General features: G+C 46.1%; 1 protein-coding gene across 1 annotated transcript; it reads left to right on the top strand.

The window, feature by feature from the left end:
- Nucleotides 1-4949: 4949 nt before the first annotated feature.
- Nucleotides 4950-14693, top strand: MARCO (macrophage receptor with collagenous structure). Its single transcript, XM_015634113.2, has 15 exons — nt 4950-5178; nt 6214-6315; nt 6703-6939; nt 7317-7352; nt 8247-8282; nt 8634-8741; nt 10013-10120; nt 10222-10266; nt 10808-10906; nt 11002-11055; nt 11548-11592; nt 11736-11843; nt 13141-13182; nt 13510-13686; nt 13999-14693. The coding sequence occupies exons 1-15, from the start codon at nt 5064-5066 to the stop codon at nt 14127-14129; spliced, it is 1443 nt and encodes a 480-aa protein (XP_015489599.1). The 5' UTR covers nt 4950-5063; the 3' UTR covers nt 14130-14693.
- The last annotated feature ends 9746 nt before the right edge of the window (nt 14694-24439 follow it).

Here is a 24439-nt window from a genome sequence, read left to right as displayed (position 1 = left end):
CTGATTGCTCCCTGCAAAACTGAGCTACTAAATGCAGAGCAAGCCCTGGGAGATGTCTCCCTTTGGCTGAAGTTGTGCTGTTTGTATCAATCCATTAGCAGATCTAACCCACCCTCCATGAGATTGGTTTTATGTTGTCTCATTATCCCTCCTGTTTCTTAGCCTGTCTCATCCAGTCCTTGGGACCAGCTCTTACCTGAATAAGGGACAGCTGCCTTTGAGGTGAGGAGGAAGATGTTGAAAACAAACTTGCCTGTCAGGCACATTGGCCTTGCAGAACATATTTTTCGGCTTTGAGGGTGGCCTGCTTAGTCAAGCCTGACTATTTCACTGCGCTGCAGAGGCTGCCCTGGTATTAATTCACCTCAAAGAGCAGGTTGAAGTCATTAAAATATTTTGCAGGTGGTTCCTTGAATTCATGGTGCAGCTGGATCCAGCCTAAAGGGGGGAAAAAAAAAGGAAAGGAGGAGAAGAGGCAAGTTCTGATGAAACACAAATTAACATAACTCATAGAAGGGAAAGAAAATCTGTTTTCAATCTCTACAACAAAGCCAAGCAACATATCAAGCTAGAAAGGAGAAATGTCAGCCAGGCAGTGCTGGGGGTTTTATTGCTTTAGCACAAGTGCTTCTCCAGGGTCCCTGAAGTACCCAGGTGCTACTGCAGCAGCCAGACCCCCGAGCACGGGTCTGGGTATGCAGGGATGTTGGGGGCTTCACAACAAGGCCTCTGCTTCCATATTGGTCCAGACTCAAGGTTTGTTTTAATGCCCTGGCATTAGAACTTGTGTGTTGGCCTCAGTCCTTCTTCTGCATGGAAAATCTCCATTTAATGCACCATTTCTTGCCCTTAGAGCTGGATACACTTTTTTTTCAGCAGATGCTGACCGGGACTGAGCTGGGCAGTCCATGGGACATTCACAAGGCAGATCCCAGATCTGGTAACTCCATGATCTACTGGTGGGCAGATTACCCACAACCTGGCTTGGCATCCCCTGGACTCAGCAGTGCCTCCTGATGTCCATGGGCATCAAAGCCCTTGCTCCTTCCTCGGGGAGAACAAGGCATTTTAGCATAAACACCGTCACACTGGAGAGCTGTACTGGGTCTGACAGGGATGGGGGTGTCATCCTCCACAGCAACCCAACACAGCATGGTGCTGTGCCTCGGATTTGGGGCTGAGCCTGTGGTGCTAACATGGATGTCTTGGCTATTGGTGAGCAGAGCCTGTACAGCATTGAGCCTGGGAGCAGGCAAGAGACTGGGAAGGGACACAGCCAGGGTTGTGACCCAAATCAACCCCAGGGATGCTCTGCACCATATGACATCAGAGATCAGAAGTTCAGGGGAAGAAGGAGGAAGGGGAGATGTTTGTGGTTTGTGTGTTTGTCAGCCCAAAAAGCCATCACGCATGCTGAAGCCCTGATTCCCAGGAAGCAGTTGCCTATCTGCCCGCTGATGGGAAGCAGAGAACGAGTTCCCCTTTCTGCTTTGCTTGCAAGTACAGCTTTTGCTTTCCCTATTAAACCATCATTATATCAACTCACAGGTCTTCTCATCTTCCATTTTCTCCCCATCCTTTGTAAAAAAGGGCTGACACAACAGTTTGGGTGGCTGTTTGGCTGATGGCTGGAGTAAATCCACCACAAGAACCGGTATGTCAAAATTCACCAAACCTGTTCATTGCAAAAAGACAAAAGACTGAAAAAATCAGGTAATATAGGAAAAAAAAAAACAAAGAACCAAGCTAGTCTACTAGCAAAGCTATGACAAGGCAATTGTACAGCTCTGGTCATTGCTGGCTTTGTGGTGGACATGTATGGGACATGTCACGGGTGAAACCACAGCTACTTACTTTTTTCTGTGGGAGAGGAATGTGGTCTGTGTCAGGATTACTTCTTGGTGTTTTGAAGCCCACCTGCAGAAACATGGGTGCAGGTATTAGGGTAAGGGGTAGACTGTCACCTTTCCTGGCTGCAGCCCTCACTTCATTCTAGAGGGAGCAGCAGAAAGGGTGAAGGTTCCTGCACCAACCTACCCAATATCGGGCCTGTTTGTGCCACACACTTCCCTGGAGAGGAATGACAGACTCCTGAATGCTGCACATTTATGCCTAAGACAGCCTGCAATCAAATAGATAAGTTTGGAAAAATTACCATCTTGTGGATTCACAGAGAAACACCTCTGAGGTAGGATATCTTCTCAGTTGGAAAAAAAGTCTTTAGAGAACTGCAGCTTCAGTTCTTTCAGGATAACTGGTTATCCTGAGGAGGCTGGTGTCTGCCCAAGCTCCCTGTCAGAATCACTGCTGGGAGGCTGTTGATGAGTTTAGCTATTGTCAGGCTGGAGTTTGATGTCCCTTTGCTTTGCCATGAGCTCCTGGTGGTGGCAAATGCCTGCAGAGGACAACAGTGACAGACGGAAGGTGAGAAAGGTAGCGGGTATGGCCAGGGACTTTTTGGTGCACCAGCCACATCCAGGCCATTTCCTTTTCCCTCCACCAGCAGTTCCCCCAGGCCCGTGACTTTGAGGCAGCTGTGGTCAGTTTATAAAACTTGGTTCACATGTTGGTGAACATTAAGTGTGAGAACATGAGGAGCATCTTCTGTATGAATGTAGGAAGCAAAGGGATGAGCTGGAGGACTACAAGCACTTCCTTGAGTGTCAGCAGAACATGTCAGGGGAGGCAGGATGAGCAGCAGGAGGAGAGGGACCAGGGCTTTCTCACAGACAGCCCAAAGGATAAGGCTAATGGCCCAGCAGACGTGTCCCATAATGTGCTGGAATCTTTCTATAAATAACCCCATTGCTTCAGCAAAACATCAACCTAGGGACACTGCACTGAATCAGCAGTTTCTTTTCTTTTTTTCTTTCCTGATTGCAAAATCAGAGTCGACCTATTGCTTCAGTTGGTGATGGTGTAGCGAGAAATGAAAGGCAGCAGAAAGCAGGACGGGAGAACACGCACAAAGGCTGAGCCAGCATGTTGAGACATGGTCTCTGGCACCAGGGCGTGGCCCAGACCCTTGGCACCACATGCACTGGGAAATCTGCTGCGTGTTTGCAGAGGCTGACATCGAGATAGAAATGCACCATGACCTCCCAGATGCTCACCTGAGCAATGAGAATGTGGCAGCTCACAGAGGGGCTGCATCAAAGAGAAATAAAGGTTTGACCGGCTGGGTAGGCAACTGCAGTCAGAGGGATCATGACTTTCCCCTCAAAAGTGGAGAGTTTGACTTCAAAACCTGAAGCACTGCAGTTCAGGGCTGTCAAAATCAATGGAGTCTACCCCTGTTTTTACACCCAGGCCAAGTGGGCCACTGAGAGCAGCATGGCCACAGCATGATGATGAATCAAGTGAAAATTCATCCCTCAGCATCTTTCTCAGGGAAGGAGGGCACAAAGATCTCATTGCACCTTTTTTCTTTAGGCAGGCTTTTGAGAACTATGTCTGCCAGCTTATTTTTAATACTTTGAAATAAAATGGATTTGACTACAAGTATTATTAAAAGCATCTCTGCTGTACATCTGCTCTCTGCATGCACCTGAATCACATCCATCCCTATAAACATCCACTTGGCAGCACAAGCTCAGTCATTCCCAGCTCATCACCCAGCAAGAGTAGGCTGCTCCAGGCTTGTGCAGAGTGGTCAGCTGAACCACCAGAACCTTCAGAAATGGGCTGGATATGAGCCCTTACTCCAGTGAGGGGGTGATCCCATGATGGAAGAGGATGCACAGGCATTTACTGTGGCTCATCTGATCGGTGGTAACCTCTCGAGCCTCCCTAATTCAAGGGGCTATCTGAGACCTTCACAAGGAAGCAAATTATCCCAATTCCTACACAGAGTGTAGCAGAATGTTTAGAAATGGAGGACTCCTCTTCCTCCCTCCTGGGGACAAACCAGGTCACAGCTGCATAAGCACATTTGAAAGGAGAACACAGAAGTGGATTCAAAAATCCCCACATATCTATGGTTTAAGGCTTTCAGAGATTTGTACACCAGGTGCAGAACAGAGGGCTTCACTCTGCACTGTCAGGGTGTGAATCTCTAGCTCACCCTCACCTGGAGATTTGCCACTCCTCATTCCATGGCCGAGCAAAGCGGCGAGGACCCAGCAGCCCCAGGGATGAACACAGACCTGCAGCCCAGGACCAAACCGTGTGACAGTGACTGCCTTGCACCTCGGACAGAGCAGGAGGTGGTGGTGGCAGCGTGGGTGCAGAGGGCTCTGCCCAGATCCTACCAACGGCTCCTGCCTGCAGGCTTGGGTGAGTCACTTTGCTTTGCAAAAGCAAAATCAAACCTAGCACAAATGGAGATGTCCAAATGTCAAATGCCAGGGAGGAGTTTGGCAGGGTGAGGGCAAAGAAATGGTGAAGAGGTAGGAATCATGTCCATGGGTGTGAAGAACTCGTCAGGTAGGAAGCAGGAGCTTGAGAGACCTTGTCAAGGAGGCTGCAAGTGTCTCTTCTTCATATCATCCCAAACCCGTTTGGGATTCAGCATTCCCCATCCCACCATCATTCACTTGTCTTACAACTCCTCCTGATTCTTTGCCTCCTTGCACTTGAGTCACACACAGTGATTGAGGTGTCACCTTGGTGCACATTACTGTGTGTTTCACTGTGACAGAGTCCTCAGCCTCCCCTCCCAGGAGTGGGATTGCCAAGCTAACACTGAACATGGAATCTTCTTGGCTACCTGAGGAAGTTCACTCCTGTCCATCCTAACTTAGGATGTTGGAGTTTTGGGGTTGCCTAACTCCACCACAATGCAGAGATGTTGAACAACTCCAGGTTGAAGCTCTTTCAGGATCCTGCCCAGGGTTCCCTGGACTCCAAGTGAGCACATGAGAGCAGCTCAACATCTTAGCTGCGGGATTTTTTGAGGAACTGTTCAAATTACCACATCAGACTTCTCAGTAGTCTATAAAAGCTGAGCAGTTAGGGAATGCATATCAGAGAGCATATCAAATCAGGAGGTAGAGAGGAAGTACCTCCAGTTCTTTATTGTCCACAATCTGACAAGGCTTTAACTTAACCAGAAGAAATTTGTCATGAAATTTAAAGACAAATATGGGGAAGATGGAAATTCAAGTGATATGAACTCTTTCAGTCTTTCAGAAAAGATTGGGTTTGTCTCACCTGCTACTACAACCTTTCAGATAAGTGGTAAGATTTCTTTTTATTCAGTGGAATTATATGGATTTTATCTGGTCTAAAACAACACATAGAAATGAAATATTGCATATTAAATACTTATTGCAGTGATTTTGCTAGTAAATTAACAGCCATTTAAAAGTAGAATTATGTCAAACAACCCTTTCTAGCCAAAAGCTGATGCTGAGCATCAGAAAAAAATTAGTTATTTTCCTGTCTTAGAAAATGTCCAATTTTCTTGAGTAAGACTTTCATGCATAATAGTTAAGATACTAAAATCACCAGACTCAATAAAAAAATGTAAGTTTATGAATTTTTAGCTGATTATAAAAGCTTCATTGCTGACTAAGCCATTCTATTGTAAAACCAATTAAAATACTGTACTCTTCTAAAACTAAGACTTTAAATTCCTGATTACATTACTTTGAAAAAAAGAGAAAAGCCTCTATTGAGTGTAACTTACTGAATGTCTGATGTAGTTACCAATGCTTCTGAAATGCTTCTTGCTTTTTTCCCCCTGAAGGCCAAAATTCAACAAAGCCATTTATTTCTTTTATACTTGCTGGTAATGATTGATTTTACATCTTATGACTTGTTTCAATTTGTTCTGCACTTCAGCTTACTATTGATTTTTCATTTATTTTGATGCATACATGCATCACTGTTGGAATCACACATATGCAGTGCTCTGGATGGAGAGGGAATTGCTTTGAGCAGCACTCTGAACAGCAGCCTGGGACAGCCAAAAGCATTGGGAACAGGGAGTTTATTGATGCAGAAAGGGGATAATCACCACATTCACACTGTTACAGTCTGGATTAAGTCTTGCTGGAAGTGAGCTGGTTAAATTAGCTGAGGAAAAGATGGCCAAGCAGACTGCAGAGCAAAGCGTGGAGCAGAGGAAGGCATCCTGCCTTGCTGGCAGAGGCACCTTGCTGCTCCACACTGCTGGAAAGCGCTGTGGCCGGACCTGAAAAGGCTGCAAGCAAGCAGAGCTGTAGGGGAGAAATGTGGGAGAGTGTCTGCCCTTCATCTCTCGGTTTTTAGAGCCTCGGAGCCAGAAACAGGCATCCACGTGTTGTGTTCGGACAGCCCTCAGCATCTACCTGCTGCTGCTGACGGCCGGCCAGGGACTGCTGATGTACAAAGGTAATGCTGCAACCTCACCATGGGCTTGGCATCAAAAGAGAGCTTTGCTGGGTGCTCCTGGGGGCACGGGCAAGCAGGAATGAGCACACAGATCTGAGCCCTCTGAGGGGGCACAGAGGCTCCTCCGCACACCGCCAGCCAAAGCAGCCGCTGCAGGGAACGATTCGCCCACCCTGTGTGTGTGCTTTGCATCTGCAAAAGCACTCCCAGCTGCACTCCTGGCTGCAGCAAGCACTGGCACATGAAAACCACCTCCCTGGGGCAGACAGAGGTGGTCTTTATCCCCCAGTGTCCCCCCCAGGTGCTGAGGAACTGCTCTGCCAAACAACCATTTCCTAGCCAGACCGGGCAGTGAACATTCATTGCATGGGCTTTTTGTTTCCTCAGTATTTAAGATGCAGGGAGAGATACTGAAACTTCAAGAGCAAAATGCCTCCTATATAGAAGAGATTCAGGAGAGCCTCTTTGGCCAAACACCGGCCTTGTTGAAAAGCTCTGCTGGGAAGGACTTTTTCATGAGACATGAAGAAAGCTGGAGGAGAAGCTTAGAAGAGGAAATCACCATCATTAAAAGCAACAATGCAAACCTGATGATGAGGATGAAGAACATCACCGTGATTGCAGGTATGGCTCTCCATGCTGGCTCTGCAGCAGGGACACCTGGCTCCTCTGCATCAGCAGTTTAGATGATCCAGTAACTAGGGCAAGATTTAATCTTCCTCTCAGTTATTGATGTCCTCGTGCCCAGGATTGGAGTCAGCTCCAGACCAGGGAGCACCTATAGGATTTGGAGCACTGCCCTGTGCAAACCCCCAGATCCCCTGCAGCTGTACATGTAGCTCTGGGCTCCTCTCCCCTCCTGTGACTTGTAGATTTGGACTCTAAGGGCCCTCCAAAAGGGTGGTGTCTCCAGCCCACACCTCAAGCCTGTCAATCCCATACTGCTGTGTTCCTCACTGACTGCTGACTACTGAAAAATATCCATTAAATATTTATTTCAGGGCCTCCTGGACGCAAAGGAGATCCTGGTCTACCAGGTACGTTGGTAAATGAGCCACAACTTCTCCTATTTTTCTCTTCTTCTTTATTTCATCAAAGAGACCTTAAGTGAGGATTTGGGATTTCAGTCTCCAGACCTTACCCAGTGTGCAGACACCCATGCCCTGGTGATGAGAAGACCTGCTGTACCTTGTCACTGATCCTCCAGGAGCCTTGGCTAGCCCACAGAGTGCTCCCACAGAGGACAATGCCCACCCTGTCCCTAGGAAAACATTGCCACAGACTCAGGAATGAGCTGGCTGCAAGTTCTGCCCTCCACCACCAGCTGCTGCCCTGGGTACCTGGGTTTGGGTAGAACCTGCCACAGGAGGTAAACATCTCCAGACTGTGAGGGTGCAGCAAGTCCTGATCTAACACTGGCTCCACTTTGAGCAGAGGTTGGAGCAGGCAACAGTTTCTATAATCCTGCGATGATGATCTAAGATGCAACCCTTGTTAGGTCAGGCCTGTAACTCATCCATCCCTTCTTCTTGGCCACAATGATGAGATTTTCTGAAGGAAAAAAAAATTAAAAATTGTGTTTTCATATCTTCCTGGCTTTACTTACGACATTGAAACAGCACCTCCTGCCAAGCAGTGTTATTATACATGAGAGCCCCATCGTTCAGTGCGTTTTCATGAAAGATCTCCCCAATGGTCCCCATGAGCTGGGCTTGGCAGGAAGACAAGCTGGCCCCTGCCCAGCTGAGCACTCAGCTGAACTCCAAGGACTTTGCTCAAATCGTTGTGCTGGTCCCTGCCATCTGAAGATTGGCCTCACTGGTGACTGAAATTGTGTGAGCGAAGGATGATTAAAAAATGTGTCTCTTCTTCTTAGCCATTACTGTGAATAGATGATGTGTGTCAGCTGATATATGTGTTTTACATCCCAGGGTTACAGGGACCACCAGGGACAAAGGGAGACCAAGGTAAGGCTTTTCTGGCACCTGAATTACTTCTGTGGATGAACATAAAGTGGCTTTATGGATGATTTTATGAGCAATCTTGTCCTCAGCCAAGGTGTAAGTGAGTAAGAATGTCATTGGAGCTGAAGGAAATAGGCCTATGTAAAGCTAATGTGAGCAAAAGCAAAACTGAGCTGGAAAAAATCTTATTTTAAAATAAGTCAGTGTACAACAGTCACAGTGGGCCTATTTCCCACCTCAAGTGCACAGAGTGGAGTTTGGCTCATGCTCACAGCTGTGGTGGGTGTCCTGCTGCTGGCATTCACTGGACATGGCACCCCACGAAGCATCAGAAAAATGGTGCTGTCCTTGCAGGTGTACATGGACCCAAGGGTGAGAAGGGGAGCAAAGGAACTCCTGGTCCTGCTGGCCCAAGTGGTAGTCCAGGAGTGAAAGGAGAAAAAGGAGAGCTGGGGCTCGCAGGTAAGACTTCTTCACTGTCTCAGCATTTTTAATGTTCTCACACACATTTATTTTTAAACTCAGGAAGTCTTCATAGGTCAGCATTCAGAAAAATCCAAGCAGTCCTGAGCATGGTTTGCCAGTCAGTGAGGGAGCTGGATAAACTGGACATTTGATCTGATCTGAAGGGGTTTAATTGTATGTCATGCTTCAGCAAATCTCCCAAAGGAGGGTTGGGAGAAGGGGCCATGCAAAATGTTGATTCTGCACCACAGAAGTCTCTTTACAGAGTGACCTTTGTCTAATGAAAGCCACAGATACTCAATTATCAGCCTATCCTAGATTAAAGCAGTGATGTTTGCAGTGGGATTTCCATGGTATAAAATAATACAATATAATTTAAATGCACAAGTATGTGGATATTAGTCCTCATTTTAGTGGAACCTCTTTCTGAGAGCTTTGTATCTTACATAAGCCTGGCTTTATACACCTGAGGTAGAAGAGATATGCGAAGTGTTTCTCCCACGTGACACTTATTATGGATAGCTGTTACTCAGTGGTCTCCCACGGGCTGGAAGCAGGAGAGGAAAAGAAAGCAGGTGATGAGTGTGGTGCAGAGCAGTGAGGACAGTTGGACAGGTTGATAAGAGCCCCCTCAGATCTTCCATCAGAACCTGAATGCCCCAATGCTCTCATTAGCACAAGATGCTCCAGAAGAGAAGAGTGACTGTAGGAGGAATACCAAAAGGCAAGGACTTTGGGATAATTCTGGAGCAGAACAATGAAGGAGATGTAAGTCTTCACATGAGACACCTCCAAGTAATTCTGCTCTTTTGGAGCATGCTGATCACCTGTTCAGAGAAGAGAAGGTTAAAGGGAGGTGACAGAACTCTCTGGAAGTGCAGGAGTGGAATGTGCTGCCCTGTATCTCCACGGCATCTAGCAGAAGGGAAGCGTTCAGACTGCAGTAAGGGATGCTTAACTAGAGGAGAAAACATCCCAGCAGCAGGGATAGTTTTGGAATAGATTGGAGAGGTTTCATGGCACCACTAAAAGCCTTTAACAGCAGGCCAGACAAACATCTGGCCAGAGAGGCTGACAGAGCCAGAGGTGGATCAGACAGAGCAGCTCTGTCCTCCTACAGCTTTACGGTGACAATGTCACTGAATGGTCAGTGCAGGTGTGAGGCCAGACCTTGCTACCGGTGTGGCCAGGCAGAGGTGCTCCACAGGCTGCAGAGACAACAAATCTGGTTTTTAAAATTTACACATGTGTGCTGTGCTCTTTGATAGGACCCCAAGGACAGAAAGGGGACATGGGCATGAAGGGAGACCCCGGGAGCCAGGGACCCGTGGGTCCTAAGGGACAGAATGGACTCCCAGGACTGCCAGGTCTCAATGGTAAGTGCAGAGGACACAGTGTGACACACAGGGTGCAGGGCCACCCCAGCTGAGGGGCTGGGCTAAGCCTCGTTAGCACTGATGCCAGGATGTCATTACAGGTAGCCCGGGGAATCCTGGACCTCCTGGGCCAAAAGGAGAGGCAGGTAAGCAGTACAGAAGGTGCAAGTTCTTGTAGAGGCATAACACTGATCTCCTTCATATGGTGTTTCACAACAAGGAAAACTGCAGCTGGTCTAGACCCCAGCATGGGTAAGAGAAGATGATGGTTAGATGAAGAACCCATGCCAACATTTCAGTGTCATCCAATCTCATCCAGCAGCCTTGGCTGTCTCATCTGGGTCCCACTCCCTGTGCAGGAGGCTGAGAGGGAAGGAAGCGTGCCCTCCTTCCTGATGTGTGTGCACACACAAGGACAGAAATTGTCTGCTCTTTTAGGGAAGAACTTGTGCATTTCAAGGGTGGCACTCAGCCAGGGCCTGGTTCCGTGCAGCTTTTCACTCCAGATCATCCCTCACTGCATTGCTAAGATTAGCACTGCCAGGATTACAATTTGGGTGCCAGTGCTTGTTTTGCCTTCATAGGCTCAACTCAGTGAGCAAGGGCTGGTGATAGAGCTGTCTGTCTTTTTATCTCCTTCATGTGCTGTGTTGCATTTCATTTGTGCCGCTTTCACTCAACCTCAAGGTGCAACTGGACCACATGGACCTCCTGGAAGCCCTGGCCTTGAAGGCAGACCTGGTCAGAAAGGGGAGAAGGGGGAGCAGGGCCCCAAAGGTAGCCCAGGTACAGCCCTGCTCAAACCTATAACTCATTGACCTTCTACTCTGGCCTCACTTTGTGTGATGGGTTCACCCTTACTGATCTCTTTTCGATTTCAGGAGCACAGGGCATTGCTGGACCCAAGGGTGAACAGGGAGGACAAGGAATAGCAGGTAAAGGAGAATAAAACAGGTTTTGGGTCAACAACACACATCATGCAGATACCAGGAAGGGAACTACACCACCAAGAGAAGATCTCTTGAGTCTTCTTGGACCCTCAATGCATGGCAGGATGCCATGGTGGGCTGACTGCTCACCAGAGGGTTGTTTCTGCCATCTGTAATATGCAAGAGACGGTGATGGTGCCTGAATTTTTGTATAAATTGAAAATGCACAAAGAAGCAGTTTAAGATAAACTTCAGAAGAAGATGTTTTTCCACTGCCTGTATTTTCTTTTTGGACATGTTCTGCACTGAGTAAGATGTGAAATAAGACAACTGTTTCAAGTAGTGAAATATAAATATAAAATTCAGAACTATAAATTCAGTGTAGACACCAAAATTAGATGAGTTGAAATCAATTGCAAATACTAGTTTGCATAAACTCTTATAAATGTATAAACATCAGTCTTATAAATGTTTGTTTGTTTGTTTTGATGATCTCAGGACCTCCAGGGCAAAAGGGAGCAAAGGGAGACCAGGGCCTACCAGGTAAACTCTTAGAGCATGATTTATTCTGATGATGCAAAGAACCTTAGGTGCCACATGCCACTGTTCTGCATCAATGTGAAATGTTTGTGATGTCCTTTCCCTGGGAAGGGACAAAGGCAATGGCTTTTTTTCTTTCCACCCAGGTGCCCCAGGCCCAGCTGGTCAAAAAGGAGCCAAGGGGGATTATGGCACTCGGGGTCTGAAAGGAGAGCCAGGACTAAAAGGAGCCAAGGGAGACATTGGATTAACTGGTAAGGCTCTTTGCCACAGGGTCTGTGGCACTGATGGCATGTTTGGATTTGGACTGTAGATCACAGACCTCCACAAGCTGCTCTGGGGTGTGTTTTCAGAGGTGATTTGCAGGAACTCGACAGCCAGAGGAACGTGCAGGGTGTCACTGTACACCCTGGGAGGTGTGCTAAAAGACATGCAAGTACACAGATGCATTAGATTCTCTCAAATCCCTGATTTCACAGAAAACTGGAACAACCCATGTTCCTCTTTGCTTTGTTCAGAGCCATCAGAGACACCCTATCCCTGGGATAAATCCCATGTAAACACAGCACTCAGGAACATGGAATAGTGAAGCTATTGGAAACACCTGGCAGTGAGGCTATTTAAATACACCTTGCTAACTGTAGGACACAAAAGTTGTTCAAAAGGGCCAACACTACAGCTACTCTTCATCCTTAATCCCCCTCCCTTCCAACCACAGACTGTTTCAAAAATACATAAGACCTGTAGTACAAAAAGCCCAACAAACAAACAGTTGTTATAACAGGCTGTGGGAAGCAAACAGTGCTCCAGATGCCTTTGTTCATTTAATTGTTCACACAGAATAGTACAAGAATCCTCAGAAATTAAATAAGAGTCTAGATTCTATGATGATCACTATGATCACATCCATGATGATCACTAGATTCTACGTGGGGCTTCTCCACGCACTCCTCCTCTGGAGCTTTGCATCTGGAAGATGGAAGAAGTGTAACTGGGCTGGTTCCAAGCCAAAGACTGCCCTCTGGATGAATCTCATCTCCTGGTCCCCAGAAGGAGACAGTAATCAGTGCTTTCTGGAGGTAGCTTTGGAGGAAAGAGCTCACTGGGTTTGTTCAAACACCCCTGCCCTCAAGACCAAGAGGACTGTTGAGAGCACCTTTCTGCTCTCCCTGGAGATCAAATCCCAGGATGTAGGTCTTCCTGACAGTACTTTGGGAGATACCATGCCTGCTTCTGGAGATCCTGAAGTCTACCAGAAATGTCATTTTACAGGTAACAGTGGGAATGAGATACATTTCCCACAAGTGAGTGAATATATGGGATTTTGAAAGCGGCTCTTTTCTTGGGTCCCACACTGGGAATATATCCCTGTATGTTATCCTACTTTTCCTGCCATGTTCCTTTTACATACCCTTAGTCACTTCAGGGTGTTCATTTTCTACAAGGGGAGGAGCCTGCACATCTCTAACTCACACAAGTATTCAGAACTAGATAATAACCAGATTTTTCCACAAGCAACTCTCTAATGTTTGCTTTTCTAATTTGGAACAGGTTTCATGGGAATGAAAGGGAGCAAAGGTGAAAAAGGAGAAGGTACTGAACTTTTACTTTTTCTCTCATTTGCCTCCTGGTATCAGAGCTACCTGAGATCAGGACCAAAATACCCTTCTGCTCACACTGGTTAACCCATGGTACAGCTAACAGAGCCGAGGAGTCTGTGCTCTGAGCTGCAGCCTGGTGTCTCCAAATGCAGGGGGGGCTCTGGAATTGTTTGGATTTGAGCTACCTGTAACCTCTGGTCCCACCCTGGAGAGGGGAACATTCCTCTGGTTTGGGTGGTCACTGCTTCTCTCTGTCAGTGTCTTTTTCCTTACGCCTGCATGATCCATTGAGTCATTTTCTTCTCCTCTGAACTCTCAGTTGGCATGGGTAATTTTGTACGAATCGTGGGAGGAGACAGGAGGGGCCGAGTGGAAATCTTCCACAAGGGGACCTGGGGAACAATATGTGATGATGGTTGGACCACCCGAGAGGCCGGCGTCGTCTGCCGAATGCTGGGATTCAACCGCGCCGTCACGTCCTTCACAGCACCACCAGGTGAGCCCACAACAGCTCTGCACCTCCCCAGGCCTGGCTCAGTGGTTACACACACCCACAAAGCACCACAGCAAGGTCATCCACACGAGGTGATCTCCTCAACAGAGCAGGCTTGGATGCTTGCATCCCTCTTGGGATGAGGCAGCTGCATGTCAAGTGCTGCTTGAGCTTGATTTCCAACAAGCCAACAAACCAACCCAACACACACCCACTATCCACTGGGCCCTCTGTAGCAAAAAAAACCCCACAACAAAACATATTCCTCTTTCTCCCATCCAACAGTTTTTTGTGTGTTTGTTTAATCTTCCTAAGGTACCGGGCAAATTTGGCTTGACGACGTAAGTTGCAAGGGGAGTGAAATTACAATTATGGATTGTAGCAAGCGCGACTGGGGTTCACATAACTGCAACCACAATGAGGATGCTGGGGTGGAGTGTATTTGATGGGACACCGAGTCTCTGCTGGGAGCTGCTGCTGCCTCTGCTCTCCATGGAGCTTTCCTTCATCACCCACATCCAATTTCATCAGGCTGTACTTTTGTGCCTCTTCAGCAGGTCATAGAAATATTGACAAAAAGAAAGTTGGATTTTTCACAGATCAATAACAGTTGCAAGACCCACAGGTAACCTGAAACATCCCAGCTGTCACAAAACAATTGGAGCTCAGGCACATGAGCCAGTTCACAGCTTTTCCAGCTACCTGACATCAGCTCATCTGCAGGAGCTCACACATGTGTGACCTCCAAGTCTACAGGGGAAGGGATGGTCCACGTTAGTTTAGTGCAGTAGGAGAATAGGATCAGTGTGCACAAACCTGCACTGGCTGTAGTTGAGCTGGCTAGTCCATCTTCATCATGGTACAGTTGTGAACCTGAGCTTAAACCCCTCAGGGAAGTGCAATCACCCAAGAGAGCAGATGCTCAGAAGTCACTGGGTGATCTCTCTGGCATGCAAATATAAATATTCTTTAGAAACTATGTTGAACACACATTAAAGTGTAAAAACCTGGGATCCAGGTGCTACCTTGGTTTAGCACGGCATTTGTTTTTGACCTTAGCTAAGTCCCTTCCCTTCTCTGTCAGCATTTCCTAAGCTGTTCTCTTATACACATCTAGACTACCTTGGTTTAGCACGGCATTTGTTTTTGACCTTAGCTAAGTCCCTTCCCTTCTCTGTCAGCATTTCCTAAGCTGTCTCCAGGAGCAGCACCCCTTGCTTATCTGGTGTATAAAGCTAAGATTTTCATGCCTTTAGAAATTAGATGCTCCAGTAAAGCAAATTAGTGACAAATAAAGAATATAGCAAAGCATGAATAAGCTATTGATTGTTATTAAATATAAATAAATAAATAAATAAATAAATAAAATAATTAAACAAATACATGGTCGAATAGATTAAAAAAAAAAATTTATTCACACACACCTGTAGATATTAGGGAGAAAACATTGAACTGGGCTTTCTTGGATCCCATGCGACTGATGCAATTTTCGTTCAGTAAGTACAGGTCTCCCTGCAAGGACACACATCCCGACGGGATGCCACGAGTGGGACTGCGGGATGAGCGGCGGGCAGGGCTCCAGGACCCGTCAGCCGCCTGCGGGCATCCCTCCCCATCCCTGCCGCGGGGATAAGCGCTTATCTCAATGCCCCTTGCCGGCACTAAGGGGAGCTCAAGGGCCGCCGCCGCTCCGCCAAGCCGCTGCGGGAGAGCCGCGGCACCGGGCCGGCCCGGAGGCTGCCCCTGCCCCGCTGCCTGCTCCCACGGAGAACCGAGCATCCTTCTGTGCATCCCTGTCTGCTCAGCTCCCGTCTGAGCCCGCCCGGAGAGCGGTGTCCAACTCGGAGAGCCCGGCACAGGAGGGACAGAGAGCTGCTGGAGGCGGCTGAGAAGATGCTCCGAGGGATGGAGCGCCTCTCCTAGGCTGAGAGAGTCTGGGGAAGAGAAAGAGCTCCTGGAGCACACCTTCCAAACACCTGCAAGAGAACGGAGAGGGATTTTTGTCAAGGGCAAGTAGTGATAGGACAAGGAGAAATTCCTTACTGTGAGGGTAGTGAGGCACTGGCACAGGTTGCCCAGAGCAGCTGTGGATGCCTCATCACTGAAAGTGTTCAAGGCCAGGCTGGATGGGGCTTTGAGCAACCTGGTCTAGTAAAAGATGTCCCTGCCCAGGGATTTGAAACTTGATGACCTTTAAGGTCCACTCCAACTCAAATCATTCCATGATTCTAGGATCCCAGGAGTGGGAAGGCAGTGACGGCCACAAAGGCCTGGCAATGCATCCAGAGGGTGCCTGTGATGTCCCACCTGTGTTGTGGGAAAGGACTAAAATGTATTTTGTCTTGTTGAACAGCTGACAGCATGCACATTGAGACCAAAACCCGAGAGTGGGGTGCCTGGTTTGAGGGAATGAGGGAGGCTGTGGTGGTTTCACCCCCTGGTAATTGCAGCAGGGGTCAACCAATCATCCAAGAAAGGAATTCTGCAATATAAGACTGGGTGGTTTTAGGGTTTTGTGGTGCAGCATCTTGTGCCCAATGGTTTGTGAGAGACTGCTGGGCAGCTGTGACACTTGTACAAGTCTTGCTCCCCACTCTTTAACAGCTAGAAACACATTTTTTATAGTAAACCCTCAGATTTTGCCAGCATGTCAGAGGTGTCCCCTCGGAGGGACAGAGGAGGGAGAGCTGCACAGCCCATCCCCAGCCTCACCCCTGTGGGGGCAGGACAAAAGTCCCAGCAGTGACATTTGGAGCCTCAGCACTGGGATCCCTGTGCAGCAGGTTTGGAGGGGACTCATAACTCACATGTTCACTTCTCCAGTCTAAGAGAGGGCCCAGTGGGGCAGGAGGAGTGCCACAAGTCACCGTGGGATGGTTGGTGAGCAACAAAAAACCCTTTTGCATCTACAGAAAGGGGTAGCCCTGAGATTTGTAGGTTGGTTCACAGGACCAACCCTCTCCCTCCCAAATACCCAGCTCCAGCTGTTCCACCCCAGCTTCAAAGTCACCCAACCATCCTGCACTGCCCTGAAAGAGCTGCCTGTGACAACCAACAAGGAGTGCCACAGCTTTGCTTATCATTCATGCCCAGCACCAATTAAAAAGACTTGGTTAAGCAAAATGCAATTACACTGTCATGGATAAAAGGAATACAATTAATTAAAATGGAACACTTTCCCTTAGGAATGATGTTATTTCCAGATGCTCTCATCCCCGTTCCTGACCATTCCTCGTGATCTGAAGAGATTTGGGATGAATTGGAGTCTTTTGGGTAGTTTTGTCCTATCTTGCTGGCTCACATGTATTTATGAGGTAAGTTAGCAAAGACCCTTGAGGACACAAACCTTTTCTGGAGCCCTAAAACAGCATTTCCAATGTATCTGACACTACCTTTCCAAGAAGATTAATATTTCATAGAGGCTATCTGGTGCCAAGCTGAGAGTTTTTTCCTTTTGGGGAGAAAACTGAGCCTTCTGCCATCTCTGAAGGAATGGGGACCAGCCAGACACTGTGGGATATGTGTGTGGCTGGAAATATTTTCCAAAATTCACAGGGAAGCAACTGAAGTTTCCCATCTCAAGCCCCGTAGGAAGGGAGATAAGCTGAAGAGCAAAACGTTTACCAGCTAAAAGTCAGTTCTCCAGGTTTCCAAAGCCTGAAGTTTATGCTGAATACATCATAACACACCTCCTTAGCAAAATTATTGATGATTCCAGCTGCAAAGGTAAAAAAGGCAATGAATGTGTTTAAGACATTGTATTAAAATATGCAATAAATTAATTAGTTTTCTGCATTACATTCATATGACAGGTAACAACTTTAATACACATGCAGGCTACATCTAAAGCTTAAATTCAACTCATCATATATGGGTCAATGACTGTATTTTCATTCCTCTCTTCTGAAGTCTTCTGATGTTTTAGATCACATCACCACAAATCTGCCAGCACATTTCCTCGTTTTTTCTGTTAGACATCACAGTGGAGGGCAGCATCTGGCCTCAAAACCCTAAGACTTTTTTTTCAGTCTCACTTGGTTTCAGAGCTGGTCAGGTTTTTCTTGGTTAACTTTTTCCCACCAGCATGGTCCAGCAAAGGTCCAGGGCAGTACACGAGCCCAAGCTGAAAGTGTTTCTGACCCTGCAGAGGAGCCAGTTTGGCTGTCACAGGCACTGGCAGGATCATGCACTGATGCAGGCAGCTGCTCTGCTGTGACACAGGCTGATTTTACCCCAAAGTGCTTAAACACACTGTTAATGGTAGCTCCAAGCGATAATCCATTTATTTCAGTATTTGTCTTTTTCAAATGTGACCTAAAATCTATAAGTAATTAGTTATTGTACAGGCTACAGTGTTGCAAAATGCTTCCCTTCATTTTTTATTCTGACTCTGAACTATAACTCCACAATCATTCTAGTCACACCAGCCTTCAAAGGTCTAAATGGGGAGGAAGGGGGGCTAACTCCCTAGTATCTTTGAGATTTACAAGAATATTTGATGATTTTCTGGGGATTCGGTGTGAGACAGGGAAAAAAAGTTTTGCAGGCAGAGAAATTTATGCTTCCAGTTCAAAAGGAAAGACACATCCAAACAGAGAAAGATTTAAATGCTAGAATGCTAAATAAACATTGCTATTCAACAGCAGTCTTTGTCTTTTGAATCCTAGGTTAAAACTACTTCACAGGGACTATAAACACTCGTTACCCTCCTTTGTTGGAGCTAAATGAATTTTAACCACAGAAGTTCCAGAGTGAAGAGTTGCCTCCTAAAACTCCTCCCAAGTCACCTCAGTACCCCAGCAGAGGAAGGCAGGAGAGGACTTTGGGAGCTGTTAAATAAGGTGAATAAGAAAATAGTATACAAATTGTATTTATCCTGGATCCACTCGTGATGTTTTGTATAAATGCTAACAGATAAGTGGCGCTGTGAAGGTGCTGGTTCCACACCATCAGGGTGTCAGCAGCAAAAGGAAGCACAATTCTACAATGACCTTGCCTTAGGAAATCCCAATGGAGTCAAGGGATTCAGAGGGCTTTCAGCTCAGGCCATAAATCACTCAAGATATGAATTACTGCCTTATTAGAGCAGATTCATAACCGTAATTCTAGAGAAATCCACAATTAGTTTGATCTCCTCTGATAACATGCCAACTGGGAAAAAAAAATAAGTCACCTCCTACTAAGCAGAGTAGCTATTCAAAGGAACTGCAGCAAACTTTCACAGATGTTGAGGCCAGCAGGACCACTGTAATAATCCCATCTGATCTTCTGCGTGGTGCAGGGCAGAAAAACTCCCCCAGGGATTTCTACATCATTTTGAAACTGCAGCTTGTTTTCTAGGAAGGTGCCTTACCTTGGTTGAAAGTTTTCTGAAAGCAGAGAAAGCATCATATTCCTTAAAAAACCACCACATTCTTGTCTTATTAATCAATGTGCCAGCTCTCTCCCAGTGACTTCACTCCCAGCCTGTGCTGGGACACCAGGAGCCAACTGAGGTCCTTGAGCCACCGAGTGCTGCTGCCTGAAGTCTGCTCAGGCAAGGCTTAGGAGATAAAATGAGTTTTCCATAACACAATTAACTTCACCTGGCAGGGAGAAGCCCACAACCAGGTTTTGGAAGAGCTACATACTGTTCCAAGCAAGCAGCGCCTCTAAAGGGATGTTAATGCCCTTGCCAGAGTTCAGAGAAACGAGGGATGTGCAGCACATGCCAAGATCAAACCAGAGGTGACCTTGGTAGTTTTACTTCTGCTCAGCATCTGAAAGGGTATTTCTGGAAGGCTTTTGCCATATTAGCTGTGGCTGACATGAACACTGGGACTCTGCTTTTGCAGTCGTTCTGATTTTAAAGATGTTTGACTTTACAGAGCAGCGATAGAAGGAGCTCTTTGGGAGTAGAAGGCTCTCACCACACTTCTGAGGCCCTCAGACTCTTTTCTGGGTAGAAATGAGATCAGACTAAACTAAAGTGGCACTGTTTGCATGAGTAACAGCTAATCCAAATTACCCAGGGCTGAGAGATGAGGATCCCAGGGCTAAAAGAACAAGGGTGTTTTTTTCCACACATGGATAAAGACTGTTGACTCAACTTGCAGGGCTATAAAATTTCTCCAGTAACAAGCAGGGACAGAGTCCTACAGCAATGCTGCAGGGAAGGGAAATACCCAGTCTCTGAAAATCCACTTATTTCAACCAGACTGAAAGAGCTACACAAGAATATAAATGGTTCTGGCTGTGGTTAAAGGGTAGATGAGAGAAGGAAGAACACCGTTTGCTTCTCCTGTGTTTTTACTTTAAAACTGTAAGATTAAGAGTGAGGAAGTCCCCTGCTTCCAGTTTTTATGCTTTAGAAGCCTTTTTGAGTCCCCCTGTGCAAGCTGGCATGAAGAGAGCAGAAGAAGTTCTTTTCTGGACAGAGTGTTCTGGCACAATCCAACATCACACATCTTAGACTGGGAAATGTGGAAAAAAGTCACTTTTTCAACATTTTCCTTTCATTGCTCCCAGATGCACAGTGCCACTTCCCATTACAGGCCAGCATGTCAGTTGTGACCTGCTCAGGGGAGACGTGCTGTGACCCATGGGACAGGCTCAGCACCCCGAGGATGTGAGGGTAAGATGTACAGTCTCAGTAAACATGTGGGGCCCAGCTCAGTGAGGGGTCCTGAGCCATGAGACTTCAGCAGAAAGCCTCCAAGCATCACCCAGCTCAGGAGATGAAGCAGAGAGCTGTGACCTAGGTCACATCTGCAGCTGGTATAAATCAGCATCGCTCTGCTGATAACTGGGGAAATACATGGATTTGTTTCTGCTGATAATCCAGCCCTATTTTGATATGTTTTTTTTGTTTTGCCCAGCTCTCTAAAACACTGCTTAGCTCCTGTTGTGTGTGCTGCCCAGCAGCCTGGGAGGAAGGTGAGAGACCCTGCAGGAGCAGTGAGTCCTTCCTCAAATGCCTGGGTGACCAGGAAAAGCATGCCCAAGGCTAGAAATCCTGATGTTTTCTAGTGCAGAAAACAGTAGGGACTCTTTTAAAAATGGTTATTTAAACAAGGCATTTTAAATTGAGCTGCTCTGATTATTAGAAAGCACAGTAATTTTCAACCACATGCCACAAAAGGATTATAAAACTGCCGACAACAGCATCTCATCAACACCTCTGGTTGCAACTTTCTCCCACCTTGACACTTCTGCAGTTTAACCCTAATTATTGCTGCTTGCTCTATCGTGATGGATGTAGTCCCAAGCCATCCCTCCTCTCTGTGCCATCAAGCTCTCAAGGATCCTGACTCCTTCTCCTAATGTGAAGTGATGAAATGGGTTCTGGCAACAGGAGATGCGAGGTTGGAAAGCTAAAATTTTGTTGAAGCATAGAAGCAAGCAGTGTAGAGCTTTCAACCAAATTACTTTAAAGAGATATATTTCATAGAATCACAGAGTATCCTGAGTTGGAAGAGACCCACAGGGCTCATTGAAGTCCTGCTCAGGACCACCCCAAAAATCATACATGAGCCAGAGAGTATTCTCCAAGTTCTGGAGTTCCAGCAGGATTGGTGCTTCCAGAACCCAAGCACCTTCTGGGAGAGGAGCCTTTTCCTAATATCCAACCTCAGCCCCTCTGACACAGTTTTGTGTCATTCCCTCAGGTCCTGTCACTGGTCACCACAAAGCAGAGATCAGTGTCTGCCCCTCCTCTATCCCTCCCAAAGCCCTCTTGTAGACTGCCATGAGATCTCCCCTCAGTCTCCTCCTCTCCAGGCTGAGCAGACCAGGGGACCTCAGCTGCTCCTCGGATGGCTTCCCCTCAAGTCCCTTCACCATCTTTATTGCCCTTCTTTGGATACTCATAAACAGTTTAGTATCTTTCTTATACTGTGGTGCTCACATTTGGAGAGAAATTTCTTCTCCAGTGTAGAAGGGCTTGTTCCCCAGCTAACATCAAGTACCACAGCCCATCTAATGAAGTATTTGTGAGTCCATTCCCTTATCTTTAGATAGTTTAGTTTTAGTTTTTCCCTTCTATTCAGTTGTACATCTTCTGCTCTTTAGCTCTTACTGTTCCAAGATGTTCATCTGATATGAATTTACAAACCAGATGATAGCCATCATTTTCACATTAAGGAGGAAAACTCATGTACTGTTTCAAAGGCTTTAACTCTTAATCTGTTTTCAGACCTGTATGTACTGCTCTGTTCATATTTCTGCCTTTTAGTTTCCAAATACTCAATCTTTTTCAAACAGGATCATGGTAGCTGGCAGTATTTGAAAACACTGATACTGTTGATCAGCAAATCTTGTTGAATTGAAAGAAACCCAAACTCATCTGTCTTGCATGACAAACAACTGATGCCAAATTAGCCCAGCTGACACATTGAGGTATGGAGCAGAGAGCATGCCTCTAAGGCCTTGAAGGTTGGTTAAGACAGAAAATATTTTAATCACAGCTGAGAAAGGAAGAGATCACTGTCAGATTTGGATAGGCTCAGTCAGGTGCTCAGCTGGTGTAAATAACTCTGTTGAGGTCAAAACCGTTTATACCCACAGTTATTTCTCCTGAATGAGGTGAACACGTAAAATCCTTTACTGAGTCATTTTCAGCAAGCTTGAGCACTACAATTCTCTCTAAAATCAGGAGGAATGAGCAGTCTGAGAGAGGACCACCCAAGTTATTGCAGGCTATGAGTAGCTGTCAAGGGAAAAATGGCTGCAAATCAAAGAATACAAAGTTCTTATCCATTAAATGCACAGATTAAATGCATATAGCTGAAAGGAGCTCATTCTTCTTCCTTTGTGTGCTTGATGCAGCAGGAGTGTTTATCCTGGCAGCAGCACTTCAGGTGAACTGGAATAAATCAAATATGTATACAGTGGGTCTGAGCCATCCCATCTGCCTTTTGAGGGGTGCTGAGAGGGTTACCTGGCAGGTGATATGATCAGTACCTGAATGGAAAGAAGTTCAAAGATGAGGGGAGCATCCAGCTTTCAAAATGGCCAGAGGAGAAGAAAGACTAAACTGACTCCATAGGAAAGAGCAGAAATGCAGGGAACCTCCAACAGAACACCAAAATCCCACATTATTATGAAAACAAAGGGATATTTTCAGGGAATTAGGGATTAGAAATTAGAGTATTTGTAACCACAATCACGTCAAACTTAAGGAAAAAAGAAAGCTCATATTGTCACTGAAACTGCAGGAAAAACAAAAACTTTCCAACATTTTTAGTGTTAGGGAATCAAGGTATTACTTTATTCTGGCCAGGATGTGCAACTTAAATTATTTCACCTACACATAGCCTGGGCTGTGCAGAGAAAATCATTCCATGAGACATGAATTTTACCAGATTTTTTTCAGACACTTAAAGAGTCAAAACCCACAGAAATTCATTGGTTCAATGTCCATTGGTCCCAAGCTGCACAGTTCTTACTATTTGGTTTCCTACTGGTTACAGATCTCTTCGCTTTCAATGTTAATTCAGTTCTCACTCTTGGTTCTTTTATCTCTTTTCCCAGACCAGATCTCTGACCATGCCAGGGGTGATGTTTGGAGCTGATGGTCATTGATGGTCATTATCTTCTGTGTATCTATCTGTGTTACCCCCAGTGTGTTGAGATGTTAAGCTCATCATGCCTTGAGGGATGAAACAGTCCTTTGAAAAGAAACTTAAAATTCCTTTTACCCCAGGGCAAAGGCAAACAAAACCCCTGAATAAAGTTATATTAAAAAAAAAAAATTAAACTTGGTATCTTTTCCAACAATATCAAGTCTAAAAAATCTTGGCACAGAAGATAGGAGAACTGGAGCAGCAAAAGACTCTTTTTGTGAGTTTAAAAAAAAAACCCAAACTCGAGATTGAGACAAAATGCTTTTTTTTTTTTTTCCTGTTTTCTTACCAAAATTAAAAGCAAAAATATTACCATTTCTAGGGAAAGTGAGTGTTAAAGATTTCACCAAGTTTGCATCAATTAACAGTAATTTAGAGGTGGTCCCAACAAGTGAGGAAAGCAGCCTTATCTATCCCAGGCAGATGTGGCCAAAAAAAGGAGTTCAGCCCATCAACTCTGTGTTTGTGGCACTCAAATTTCATCCTAATGTGCCTTTACCCAACCTGCCAGTAAGTACTTCTGAGCATCCCACCTAATTTCTAGAAACTTTCTCAATGGTGACCATCTGTCATTGGGAAAACACGAAAAGGGGGATTAGTAACAGACTGGCAGGGAATGCTGGAAAACTGGCAATATATTTTACTGAGTGCAGATGTAAACACAATGAGGATATTGTTTTGAAATTAAAGGAAGAGCAGGAAATTTTTCAGTGTTCTCCTGAGTTTGTTTGTTGGGGATTTTTTTTTAGCCTCGCCACATCAGTGTGAAATAAAGGCTGGCAAGTGGAAGGACTAATAATAGGGCATAAATGTACTATTTTGGGGAGATTCCCCTGGGGTCTGCTCCCCCTCCCTTACTGCTCAATTGCCACCATTACTGCACGTGAGGTGCATGTTTATGCTGCTGCTGAATGAATGCACAGATGCATCTCTGTTATCCTTAGAAGCACAAACTGCTTTCTCTAACAAATGCATTGCCCAGTGCACAAACACACCTAACGAGCTCCTTCTGCCTTGTTTGTTGGAATATGGCACCTTCTGCTGAGACTGAGATAAAACAGAAGGAGCACAGAAACCTCCTAGAAAAGCTAAATGGGGGGACTTAATTGCCTCTGCAGTTTTGCTTCCAGAATTAGAGGGGGAAATGTTTTACA

Source organism: Parus major, chromosome 7 (genome assembly GCF_001522545.3).
Source record: "Parus major isolate Abel chromosome 7, Parus_major1.1, whole genome shotgun sequence".
Classification (NCBI taxonomy): Eukaryota; Metazoa; Chordata; class Aves; order Passeriformes; family Paridae; genus Parus; species Parus major.
This window is presented reverse-complemented; position numbering and strand designations above follow the sequence as displayed.